The following is a 13855-nucleotide window of genomic DNA, read 5'->3' on the forward strand; positions in this document are numbered from 1 at the left end:
GAAGAAGAAGAAGAAGAAGAAGAAGAAGAAGAAGAAGAAGAAGAAGAAGAAGAAGAAGAAGAAGAAGAAGAAGAAGAGCCCAATTTGAAATGGGTAAAAAAAATTAAGTAAACATTTCTCCAAAGAAGAGACACAAATGGCCAACCAACACATGAAACATCAACACCAGTAGTCATTAGAGAAACATAAATCAAAAGCACAACAACATATCATCACATATTCACTAATACGGCTGTAACTTTTTAAGGTAAAAGAAGGTTGGTAAGAATACAGAGAAATTGGAGCCATGGTTATTTCTCACGGTGATGTAAAGTATGAAGGATGATCTAAATATACAGTGCATGTTTAATTTTTTAAAATTTATTATAGTAAAAGACATTGCCATTAATCCCTCTCAAAATACGCCCCCTCACTTACAACCCACTGGTTCCATGGTTATGACCACTTTCTGAAGCAGTTCTGGAAGTCCTCCTTCCTGAGTGTCTTTATGAAGTATGATTAGAAAATACAGTGAATGCTGATATCTGGTGCCACGCAATGGCTTGTGACAACATTACCAAGTGTCCCCATTCGCTTATTCCCCAGGTGTAGCACTGTATGGCTCTGACTCTTCCCCAGAGCCAAAATGACCACGACAGGTGAACATTCTGAATCATTCTGGACATCAAGTCAGCCGTGAGGCTGCAACCCAAGGCACTCACAAAAATGATTTCCCAAACTGCTCCGGAAAGTGGCAAGAAAAGAAAAAAAAGCAAGTGGCAAGGATGAAGAGCGTTCAAAGCAAGAGGGAATATGCTGAGGACAATTAGAGGCTATGTGTCGGGGGCTGGTGAGATGGCTCAGTAGTCTGAAGCACCTACTTAGAACAAGCTAAGCTAAGCAAAGCACAGGGACCACGGTTCAATCCCCCAGCACCACATGCCAGCCAGCCCCGCCCCCTGGTGGGCTGAGCTGGCCACACACACAAAAAAAAATATAAAAAATAAATAACAAAAAAAAATATAAAAAATAAATAAATAAATAGAGGCTATGTGTCTTTTCTTTTTCTGTCTTTTTGAGACAGGGTCTTGCTAAGTAGTTCAAGCTAGTTCAGGCTAGCCTTCTGCTCACATTATAGCTCAGGGTGCTCTCGAACTTGCAACAATCCTTCCTGCCTCAGCTTCCTGAGCAATGTGGTGTTAACTGCAATTTTTTTTTTTTTTTTTTTGGTCTTTTTTCAGATAGGGTTTCACTAGGCAGTTCAGTCTGGTCTTGAACTCACTCTGTAGTCCAGGCTGGCCTCGAATTTAGAGAGATCCTCCTGCCTCAGCTTCCCAAATGCTGCGATAACAAGCATGTGCCACCATACCTAGCCTTTTTTTTTTATTTTATTTATTTATTTATGTGTGTGTGTGGCCAGCTCAGCCCACCAGGGGGCGGGGCTGACTGGCATGTGTGCTGGGGGATTGAACCGCGGTCCCTGTGCTTTGCTAAGCTTGTTCTAAGTAGGTGCTTTAGACCACTGAGCCATCTCACCAGCCCATGGCCTATTTATTTTTTAATTTAAACATTCACTGTAGTACTCTGTGGTAAACATTTTGGCACTTCCTTAAGAAGTTAAATGTAGAATTATCACATGACCCAGCAATTCTGCCCTAGGTATATATCCAAAAGAATAAAAAATAAATGTTCAAACAAAAATTTGTACATGAGGGCCAGGGAGATAGCTCAGCCATATAAGCACCTGCCTGGCAAGCACAAGGTCCTGAGTTTGATCCCTGGTACCAAAACGTAAAAATTGTACATGAAGCTCATAGTGCCACTTTGGGTACTATATGGAGACAAATTCACAATGCCAAAAGGTGACACAAGCCAAATATCCCTCAGCAGATTAACAGGCAACAAAAGGTAGCATATCTATACAGTTGAATACTATTTGACAATAAAAAAGAATTTTAAAAAGGGGGAGGTCAGGGAGATGGCTCAGTGGAATAAGCGCTTCCCTGGCAAGCTCAATGGCCTGAGTTCAATCCCCGGTTCCACAAAAAAAAAAAAAAAGAAAGAAACAAAGAAAGAATGAAGTAGTGATACCTGCTACAACACAGGGGAACCTGGAAAACATACCAAGTGAAATAAGCCAGACCAAAAAAAGGACAGATGCTGTATGATTCCACTCATGTGAAATATCTATAAGAGACAAAACCACAGACTGAAAGCAGATCAGCACTGCATAGGATCTGGGAGAGGAAGAAAGGAACAATGACTTCTAGTGGGTATGGGCACTCTTTTAGAGGTGATTTAAAGCTCTGAAACTAGATAGTGATAAGGGTTGCACACCCCTGAGGATATACTCAAAGCCATTACATTGTATATTTTTAAATGGTTAAAATAATAAATTTTATATTGTCAGTGGTTTACCACAATAAACTGTATCAGTAAGGTTATAAAAGATTTTTATGACACAAAAGATTGGGCTTTATTGGTACATGTAGAACATCATAATCAATAACTTTAGAGTCAGGCATGGTGGCACAAGCCTATAATCCCAGCACTCAGGAGACTGAGGCAGGAGAATTGCTTCAAGTTCAAGGACAGCTTGGGCTACATAGTGAGTTCAAAGCCAGGCTGAATTACATAGTGAAATCGTCTCTCAAAAAGGCAAAAAAAAAAAAAAAAAAAATCTATTGCGTACACTTTCTTTTAAAGTTCACATGGGGGCTGGTGAGATGGCTCAGTGGTCTAAAGCACCTACTTAAAACAAGCTTAGCAAAGAACAGGGACCTTGGTTCAATCCCCCAGCACCACATGCCAACCAGCCCTGCTCCCTGGTGGGCTGAGCTGGCCACACACATAAATAAATAAATAAATTTAAAAAATAAAAAATAAAGTTCACATGGGAGCTGGCCAAATGCTGGCCAAATAGCTCAGCGGATTAAAGCACCTGCAAACAGGCACAGGGGCTAGGGGTTCAATCCCTGGGCCTGCCATGCCGGCCCCGCCCCTGGGGCATGCTGAGATGGCAATTGAGACTGGGTGTGGTGGCACACACCTGTAATCCCAGCTCTTGGGAGGCTGTAAACAGGTGATCACTATGATTCTGATCTAGTAGTGAGACCCTGAACACCCTGTAGACCCTTCCCTAAAATACAAAAAAATTAAAAAAGTTCACATGAGGGCTGGCCAGACAGCTCAGTAGACTAAAGTGCCTGCTTAGGTAGAGTACAGTGGCCAGGGTTCAGTCCCCAGCCTGCCATGCTGGCCCTATCCTCAGGGCACGCTGAGATGGTGATTGAGACTGGGCATGATGGCGCACACCTGTAATCCCAGCGCTGGGGAGGCTGAAAACAGGAGAATCATTACCAGTCCAATATACGCAGTGCGACCCTATAGACCCTGTAGACCCTGTAGGCCCTGCAGTAGACCCTGTAGTAGACCCTGTAGACCCTGTAGACCCTGTAGTAGACCCTGTAGATCCTGTAGACCCTGTAGACCCTGTGCCAAATACATAAAAATAAATAAATAAATAAATAAAGTTCACATGACCCATTTATTAAAATTAATCTCTCAGGCCAGCAAGAAAACTCAGCAGACTAAGCACCTGCTTAGGAAAGTGCAAGGACCAGAGTTCGATCCCTGGGACCACAGGTACAAGCCCCACCCCAGGAATGCTGAGCCAGCCACTGAGACTAGGAGTGACGGCATACACCTGTAATCCCCGCACTGGGAAGGCTAAAAACAGGAGGATCACTACCATCTGAGCTGCGTACTGAGACCCTATATCAAATACATTCTAAAAAAAATTGATCTCTCTCTACATCAAAACACCACACTTAACAAACTACAAAGGAGTAAAATTATACTGGCTAAGTTTTCTGCTTTAAAATATTATCATCATCCAAACAAAAAGATGCAAACGGGGGCAGGGAAGATGCATCCCAATCATTCCAAAACTCAAGAAAAGTATGTGATTTGGGAGCTGTGAGTTCCTAGTTCCTCCCTTCTCCCCACTTCCATTTGGGTCAAGAGGGCCCAAAGGCTTCCTTCCATCCCTGACCTTCCTTCCATTTCATCCATCTCTAGAATCCTCATTCCAACAACCCTTTGACCCTCTATTAAAATCCAGATGTACTTACTGCCTTTTTTTAATCTCATTTAGATTCCAGGCCCAATCATTAATCACTTTCCTACAAATGTTTCCTTGCTCCTTTCTGCTTTTGTTAGATTTGATTAGGAAAGACCTAGCCAAGGTAAAATGCAACTAGTTTCCTACACCATACTTGGGTCTAAGTCCAACCAAATGAATAATCTTGAAGAAGAATCCCAAGTCATGCTAACTGGCTCCTTTTTATATTCACAACCACAACCAAATGGGAGTGAAGACGTGTTGACGATACCACTACACCTTGCCAGTGTGTCTGCTCCCTTATCTCCAACACAGCCATGAGCACTTTTTCTCTCCCTTAAGCTTCAAGCTGCCCATATTAGACAGTACATTTTCCTCCTCAGTTCTTTCCCTTCTCTCTGACTCTTTCTTCTCCTGGTTTCTGAGACAGCACACTCCTCTGATTTTTCTCTTATCTCTTTCTTTAGCTGTCTCACAGTCTCTCCTGGTCCCAAGTTTCCTCTGAATATTGTTGGCCCTGACACTTAACTATCAGCCTCCCTCTCTCGCCAGGGCACTTGGCCAGACCCATAGCTTTAAGTCTCATCAAGAGTCGGTAACCACCTCCCCATCTCTTCAGCCCCAGACCTCCACTGGGCCCCAGACTCTTTGATTCCACTGTCCCTCAATGTCCCCATGTTGATGTTTAACAGACATCACCAACATATGTTAGAAATGGGACTCAAGTTCCACCCCTCTCCCACTCACCCTTCAACATAAATGTTTAACCCCATCTCTGGAAACAGTACCCAAGATAGCCAGATGCTGATGCTCTCTGCAGTAGTAAATCTGGATTTTCAACTTGATTGACTCCAGACCAAACTAGGGGATTAGTAGAGCACACTTCAGGGAATGTCTGGGCATGCCATGGAGGCATGGCATTGGCTACTATGTCTGTCCTGGCCCCTTCCTTTCTGTCACAGTCCTCTGCTCTGTCTCTGCCATAAGATGGGAATATTCCTCTGCCAAGCCTTTCCACCATGAAGCTTCTGCTTTAGAGAGCTCTACCATGGACTGAATCCTCTCAAGCTATGTACTCAGTAAGCATCTATTCCATTAATTCATGGGTGTCATATAAGTTGCTGGTGTCAGGTATTCTATCTACTAACAGGAAATCTGACCTGTAAACTGTCATTATTATTCCTCTTTCACTGACCAATCCCATGAGCAAGTTTTATGAGACAGACCTTCAGAGGCCTCCCTCTGCAGTCCCTTCTCTCCATGTCCACCACCCTGCCTGTCCAAGCCACCATCACGTAGCACTCACCTTCCCCCACACTAACTATAGAAATAGTTTTGTGGATCTTCAAACTGTTAAACACAAAATGATGATATGTATAATGCAGCAAGTCCATTCCTAGGTGTAGAATCAAAGAACTGAAAGCATGTGTTCTAACACAAACTTGTTCACAAACATTCATTCATAGTTGCCCTATATCTGAGTACCTTTTGCCTAGCACTCTGACCCGATCTTTCTGTGACTAGCGTTTGTTGACCCTCCAGGTCTCTGCCCTACCCAGAGGCCTTCCCTGACCCAATTATTCCCTTCAGTATCCACCCTTTCTCATAACCATTTGTTCCCTGTGTGTTACCATGCCCTCTAACTAGCAAGTAGGCTTCCAGAGCCAAGGATCCTTCTGTCTTTTCATGAAACACAAAAGTTGTTCAACAGAAAGAATCCACACACATCCTCACCCTGGCTATGCCCATCCTGTCCCCCTGAGCAGAAGCTTTTCCACAGGTACCAGCCTGTGTGTTCTTAAGATCCTCACATTCCACCAGGCACTCAGTCCCTGTCTAACAAGGGGCAGAGAAGGAAGGAGAAAGGGGAAGAGAACACAGCATGGGATCCTTGGAGGAACTCACAGGATTGTGACTACCATGCCTTGGGTGAGGCACTCCTCCTGTGTCATCTCCATACAGCCTCACAAGAACTACACAAACAATGGGCAAACCATGACTCAGCAAGGTAAGTAGCTTGCTCCAGGCCACATGGAGAAATGTAGAGAGCCCTGACCCAGAATCCTTGTTCCCAGTCATTGGGCAATGCTGTCTCAAGGGAGATAGGAAGATACATGAGGTGGTGCCCACTTGTCTACCTATAACCCCAGCTCTTCAGGAGGCTGAAACAGAGGCATCAAAAGTTCCATGCAAGGGCCAGGGAGATAGCTCAGTAGAATAAGTGCCTGCCTGGTAAGTGCAGGTTCCTGAGTTCAACCCCTAGTACTGGAAAAAAAAAAAAAAAATGTCCCACGCCAGCCTGGGCAACAATAAAATTGTTAAAAGAACTAGGGATGTAGCTCAACAGTACAGCATTTGTCCAGCATGAGTAAGGTCCTGGGTTTGGAGAGAGAGAGAGAGAGAGAGAGAGAGAGAGAGAGAGAGAGAGAGAGACAGAGACAGAGACAGAGACAGACAGAGACAGACAGAGACAGACAGACAGACAGAGACAGACAGAGACAGACAGACAGACAGACAGACAGACAGACAGACAGACAGACAGACAGAGAAACAGAGGGGGGGTACAGATCCTCAGTAACTGTTTGTATCAAGTAAAAAAAAGGTCTTAAATTCCTGACCTACAAAGCAATTTCTCCTCACCAACAACATTAATGCAGGTCACAGGTAGCTAAGGCCATAGGCGAAGCTATTGTACCTGGTGACCACAGAACAGGGGCTGCTGCCTTCACCAGAAGTGTTTAGCAGTAGAGATGGGCATACAAAGCTGGACCCAGCAGGGCTGCAGCCCTGAGATTGCCCTCAGGCAGGCTGGGTGGGGACAGGAGAGGAGGGGCTTGTTCAGGGCCTCTTTAAGGTAGCCAGTGACTCCTATAAGCAACAGGGAGCAGTCTTAGGAACACTGGCAGATTTGTAGACCTCGTAATACACACAGCTTCTCTCCTGTTCTCCACTCAGGCAATGTCCCAAGCTGAATTCCCCAACATCATGTTTGCTCTTCCTAAAGAGGGTACCCAGGCTTCAGCTCTCCCAGGCCCAGTGCCCCATGTGCCCAACAGCCTGGCTCCAGCTGCTCCTCCCCTCCTCTATGCATGCTGCAGCTGCCACTGGAGTCTGTCCCACAGACCTGGCCTTGCAAGGGCCTGCAGCCTGAGCCCATAGGCTTGCTGTCATTTAAGTTTTAATATGCCTCCTGAATACTGCTGTTATTCTTTTGTATAAGTACTGTTTATAATAAATTCCTTACTAGGAGCTGGGCCCTGACACTTGATGTGTTGATTACTGCTCTTCATCCTCCACAAGAACTTTAGGAAAAATCATTATTCTCCCCACTAACAGATGCAGAACCTGACACTCAGCGAGGGTCAGTGACCTGCCCAGAGTCACACAGCAATGAAGGCAAGAGTAGGATGCGAAGTCTTGCCAGCTCTTCCTTCCACCTAACACCTAGACTTCTCTGGTTAACTCTGCAATCAGACACACTGACCTATTGTCCCCAAGTCTCAAAAATATCCCTCCCCTTGGGGACAATGGCCCAGCAGTGCTTGGGTGAAGCCAAATGGTGTGATGGGGGACACAGAAGGGTGGCATGGAGATGGGGTCACACAGGGCATGCACACCACTAGCTACACTTACCACCTGAGGGAGGGCAGGAGAGCCCAGAGAGGGTCCCCGCAGCAGAGGAGAGAAGGAGGAGTTAGTTAGAGAGCCTTGAGAAGAAGCACAGAGGCAGTCTCATGGACCACATCTAGCCTCCAGTGGCATCCCCAGCTGTCAGGCCACTCCTGGTCCTGACAAGGGTAAAGGAAGTGCCCAGAAGGTGTATCCAATGTAGCCTACTGTTTGATTAGCAAACCTGGCTTGCCAGGACAGGCGGCCACACCCTGGCTCAGGGTTTTAGCAGTGAGTGGCATGGACCAGCCTACAGGCACACAGCTTACCTAGCACATCCTGAACTCCCATGTGCCCCAACCATTCTCGCTGATGTGTAGGAGCTAGAACCCTGGCAAACCCCAGGCAGATCAAACTGTACAAGAACAGGACTAACTCTAGTAACCAAGTTGCCCAACTCCCAGGTCTGCTAAAAGAAACACAGTCACTGAACAAGAGATCTCAGGAAGGGAGTTGGGGAAAGGGTCACCCTGAAGGGCAACTCCACCTGCCACCTCCCATCTCCCAACTCACATGTCCATGCAGGTCCGTGTTGAGCAGCATCAGGGCACAGGTGAGCGTGTGGATCCCATCTAAATTGGAAATGGCAGTGTGAACATCCCACCCTAGCTTCCCACCTGTCTCCTCACAGTGCCAGCCTGGAGGCCTAGGGTACAGGAAGCAGCCAGCCATTTGCCTTCAGGGCTATGACCTACATGATATTCCCACCAGAGTGCCAGTCACTTGCCCACCCAGGTCAGGGCCATCTTCCCCCAGGAGGAACCTGGCACCCTGGACTGCTCTAGCACAGACCCCTGCCCCTGTGGCCAGATTCGTCTTGAACCTCAGGCCTAGTGATGGCGTCTCTGCTTTGGCCTACGTCTCTGGAATTTCTGGAATGTCCACCTACCAGGCAAATCCCAACCATGAGTTCCACCCCACCAAGTATCAGCATGGTGACAGGGCACTAGAGTGTGTGAAGACCCAGAAGACTGACTCTCTAAGACTGAGGACTATGAGGCACTGGGAAAGACAACGGGCAAGACCTCTGGAGCTCTCTTGCCCCGGCAGGCAGCCCCATTGCGTAAGCCATCATTGTTCACCTGATGTAGTTTAGCATATCCTGTATGCCACAGGAGTGAGAGAAGCCAGGGCCTGGGGGGGGACAGTGGGAATGAGGGTGCAGCAGGCAAGGCCATCCATACCTTCTGAGGTGCTGTCATCAGGGTTGCACTGGCAGTACCGGCGGGAGAAGTGCGTAAGGACCCGCTCTCGCTCCTGTGTCTCCCCCATCAAAGGAAAGGCCTTCAGGAAGGTTCTAGAAGGCAATTCAAGGTACCTGAGGGCCTTCCAGTTGCTGACTCAGTTTGGCTCAGTACTCAGAGTAGAAGCCCCAGCCCACACTCTGTTTTCCCCCAGGGTTTTTCACCAAGCCCCAGCACAGCCTTGCCACCCTAAACTCAGGCTGTCCCCCCAGATTTGGTCCCAACATGGCCCACCTTCTCCCTACCTCAGCCCCTACAGCTCTTCTACTCCATGTTCTTGCCAACCTCTCCCATCACCTTTCCCCACCTGCCCGCCACCCACCCTCTGTCCATGTCCTCTCTTGCCTGTCTCTCCTCAAAAGCCTGTACACTGTTACCTGTACCACTGTACCCCATCCCCACCTGCTGCTCCCCACAGCCTGCACAGCTGGGCCCCCTATTGCAAGTGCATGAGGCCTCCAGTCCAGCACCCAAGGTTTGGCCCATAAGCTGGCACCCCAGACACATTCCCACAATCTCTACCATGAGGTCTTGAGATTCTTGGGGACAAAGTAGCTGTCAGTGCATTTTCTTAAGCTGTCAGGAAACTGAAGAGGCAACAAAGATCACAAGGGCCAAGATCCTGGAGACAAAAGGACTGGGGCTCATCTGCTGTGGCTGCTTTTACCTGAGGACATTGCTAAGAGCCCAGGCAAGGGGCAAGGCACTGGGAGACTTTTAGGGCCTGGAGAGACAAACTTGGAGACCAAAGGGGCAGTAAGCACACAGCCAGGTACATGCCAGGTTCCAAAAAGGGAAGGAAAGGAAGCTAAAAAATTAAAAGGAGCTGGGCATGGTGACATACACCTGCAACCCCACCACTCAGAGACTGAGGCAGGAGGATCGCCATGAGTTCAAGGCCAGTATGTGCTACATAGTGAGTTCAAAGCAAGTCTCAACTGCACAGTGAGACCCAGTCTCAGGAAAAGAAAAAAAAAAAAAAAAAAAGGAACTAAAAGGAAAGCCTCTTGGAAGTACGGGGTTTTGTTCTTGGTTTTCTTGTTTTCTTTTGTTGTTTGTTTTTGTTGGCCTTTTTTTTGGCAATCTTGCTACACTGAGGAGACAAAATGAGGATTCAGAATCCACCAAGGGCCAAGGGCCAGTGACCACACTAGGCTCCTTGTGGAAAGTTTTGAGGTTTTTCCAAGATCAGGGCAAACCCTGAGCCTCACCAAGCTGCAGTGCTTTGTCTCCTGAGCCAGCTGTGCTTGGAATAGGACCATGTCCCCAGGCTGCCTTCTAAGTGCCAGCAAAGGACAGGGTACACAGGAGGAACACAGAACAGTCTAGAGCCACTAGAGCTCTGCACAGAGCATGTAGCATCAAATTTAAAAAAAAAAAAAAATTTACTCAACATACAAAGAGAGAATAAATGATGGGAAACCAAGAGAAAACAAGCAACAGAAACAGGCACACATGATTCAGATGATGCCAACATCAGGGACAGCAAGCGGGGGCTTTAATATGTTCAAGAACAGAGGTAAAGATGGAGAAAAGAGTGAAAAATGGAGAATTACCCAGAGAATAATTTTTTTTTCAGTACTAAGGATTGAACCCAAGGCCAGCTGCAGACTAGGAAAAGGTTCCACCACTGAGCTACTTCCCCAGCTTTTTTTTATTTGCTTGAGATAAGATCTCCCCCAGTTGCCCAGGCTGACATCAAGCTTGCAATCCTCCTGCCTCAGCCTCCCAGGTAACTGGGATTGGGCAGGGAAATAGCTCAGTGGCACAAGTGCCTCCCTGGCAAGCACAAGATCCTGAGTTCAATTCCCAGCACACATACAAATACAAGTAACTGGGATTACAGGCATGCATCACTGCCTTAACCTAGAATCTATTTTTAAAGTTTAAATAAGATGGAAATTCTGGGGGTCAGTCAAAGAGCTCAGCAGATTAAAATGCTTGCAAGCAGGCACAGGAGCCGGAGGTTTGATCCCCCAGGCCTGCTGTGCTGGCCCTGACCCTGGGACACGCTGAGATGGCAATTGAGACTGGGCATGGTGGCGCGTGCCTAAAATCCCAGCTCTTGGGAGGCTGTAAACAGGCAGATCACTACGAGTCTGATCTAGTAGTGAGACCCTGAACACCCTGCAGACCTTTCCCTAAAATACTATGAAAACAAAAAAAGATAGAAATTCTGGAATTGAAAAATGTGATAACAGAAAATTAAAACTTGCTAAATGGGCTTAATGGTGTACCAGACACAGACAAAAAGGATGAGCAAAGTGAAGCAGGTTGATAGAAAACATCCCAACTACAGCAGAGGAAAAAGAATAGAAATTACATTTTTAAAAAAAAACATAAGAGATGCTGAGCATGGTGGCACATGCCTATAATCCCAGCAGGGTGAGGCAGAAGACCCTAAGTTTGAGGCCAGCATGGGCTATATAGTGAGTTTAAGCCCAGGATTAACTACATATTGATATCCTGCCTCAAAAAAGTGCAAGACTGTAATCCCAGAACTCTGGAGGCTGAGGCATGAGGATCGATGCAAGTTCAAGACCAGCCTGGGATACAAATTAAGCTCAAGCCCAGCCTGAGCTGCATAGCAAGACCTTGTCTCAAAAGAACAAAAGAAAAAAAAAAGTACAAAAAACACACGGGACACAGAGAAAGGACCTCACACGTATGGACCACACAGCCATAGCTCAGAGACAAAGGGCCTGTCTGTCCTCCTTGTGCCTGACATCCCCTCAGCTAGTCCCTGCCATCAGAGCCTGCTGGCACTGAGCTTCATCTACTGCCTCTTGTTCCCCAGGGCCCACACTTACTCAGTCACCTCCCTGGTCCAGACCCCAGTTAGAGCTGAGATCAACTACCCTTCCACCAAGTCATCTCACATCCAGTGACAATGGGAAAGTCTCTTTGTTTGAGAAGTAGAAAGGATTGCGCCCACCTCACAGGGCTGCTCTGAGGATGATGCAAGCCGGTCTATAAAGGCAACTGCTGCTTTTGGTCTCTTCCTATGGTCTTGCTACAGGGGTCAAGAGACGTGCCCAAGGTTGCACAGCAAGTCTATGATACAGCTCAGATAAGACTACAGGTTTGCTGCCCATGCCGTCCGTGGATACTGTCCCAGCCCAGACCCACTAACCTGAGTGCTCGGTCCAGAGTGAGGCCAGAGAAGTCAAAGAAACTGAGGTATTCACCAGCCACCAGCCTGCTGAACTCGTTGCTGCCAGGAAAATATGGAATGATAATTAGAAGCAGGGTCTAACCTAAGTCTGGCAGAACAAAAGGGGAGCTCGGGGAGGGCCCTGTTTTCCCTGGCCCCTTCCATCTGCCATTCCCTACTCTGGCTCCCCTGATGGCCATTTAGGCTCAGACTGCTCAACCTGAGGCTGAAGGATCGGGAGGGCTTCTTGGAGAAGGTAGTGTCTCAGCCAACAAAAAAAGTGACAACCAGTCAGGTGAAGGAGGAAAAGATGGAATGACACCAACTACATCACATGTCCAAAAAGCCACCAGCACACCATGTGGTCGGGGCCTGGAAAGCAGGAGTGTGGTCAGCAAGAGATAGGCAGGAAATAGCCTCCAGGTCAAAGGAAGGATGGTGACCTGATTCTACAGGGTTTGATCAGATGATCACCTCTGTACGGTAGACAGTATCTGCTGAGTGGAGACCCACAGGGAGAGAGCAGGAGTTGATCAGGAAAGAGGTGAGCACATGTTTTAGAAAGCACAATCTGGGGCTGGTGAGATGGCTCAGTGGTCTAAAGCACCTACTTAGAACAAGCTTAGCAAAGCACAGGGACTGCGGTTCAATCCCCCAGCACCACATGCCAGCCAGCCCCACCCCCTGGTGGGCTGAGCTGGCCACACACACACACACACACACACACACACACACACACAAAATTTTTTAAAAAGAAAGCAGAATCTGCTAGAAAGGGAGATGGATCAGGTGGGGACAAGATGGAAGAGGTGGAGCGCTTGTCCTGTCCGGTGCTCAGGACAAGGACAAAGGTGGATGCACCCCTGTGCGAGGCATTCCTCCCCAGTGGTCAGTAACACCTTGGTGCAGCAGGAGCTGAGCCCATGTGAGAAAATGTACCTAGTTGGCCAGCCAGGTGAGGCAGAGCTCTGAGGCCATCATGGAGGCCAAGGAGGAATGTTTCAAAAGAAGGCTAAAATGAAAAATACTAGCCAAAAATCAAAACACATTTCTACCTAATTCTAATCAAGCCTCAAGCTCTCCCACCCACTCACAAGGACCTGGCAAGCACAAGGACCTGAGTTCAATCCCCGGTTCCACAAAAAAAAAAAAAAAATTATATAAACAAACTCATTAGAGATATACATGAAAGTACTTATGAGTCAAATGACATAGTGTCTGTGCTTTAAAATATCTCAGCATGGTGGGCATACCGGCACACTACTGTAATTCCAGCACTCTGGGAGGTTGAGGCAAGAGAATCATAAATCCAAGCCCCTCCTGAGTAATTCAGTCACTTAAGGCTTAGATGAGGAGATGGGTAGGGATTCTTGACTTTCAGATGGGAGGGAGGAGCATAGCTGACCACTGATGGGGAGACAGTTGTAGAGGAAGAGGCTGGGAAGATGAAAGGGTTCAGCCACATAAGGCTCCTAAGAGGCTATCATTAGGTTGGGGTGGCTTCCAAGCCAGCAGAGAGGTAAGGGCATCTGTGATTTCCTTGCTGGACCTTTGGGGGACCAGGATGAGAGTGATGTGGAGGCTACAGAGGATGAGGAGGCAGGATGGAGAAGAATAGGATCCAGGAATTGAACCACTGGCAGACTCCCATGTCAGCTCTGGCTCCCTTAAGCCTTGTAAGTGGCA

General features: G+C 47.3%; 1 protein-coding gene across 2 annotated transcripts in view; it reads right to left on the minus strand.

Moving 5' to 3' along the window:
• Positions 1-13855, minus strand: part of Psd2 (pleckstrin and Sec7 domain containing 2) — a 49338-nt gene that overhangs the window by 19631 nt on the left and 15852 nt on the right. For both annotated transcript variants that reach the window (XM_023703365.1, XM_023703366.1), the window contains 3 exons: positions 12149-12229; positions 8956-9068; positions 8285-8343 (listed from right to left, as the gene is read on the minus strand). In XM_023703365.1, the coding sequence (XP_023559133.1) occupies positions 8285-8343; positions 8956-9068; positions 12149-12229 (253 nt within the window). The remainder of the gene's footprint in view (positions 1-8284; positions 8344-8955; positions 9069-12148; positions 12230-13855) is intronic.

Source organism: Octodon degus, unplaced genomic scaffold (assembly GCF_000260255.1).
Source record: "Octodon degus isolate 3935 unplaced genomic scaffold, OctDeg1.0 scaffold00169, whole genome shotgun sequence".
In the NCBI taxonomy this organism is placed as follows: Eukaryota; Metazoa; Chordata; class Mammalia; order Rodentia; family Octodontidae; genus Octodon; species Octodon degus.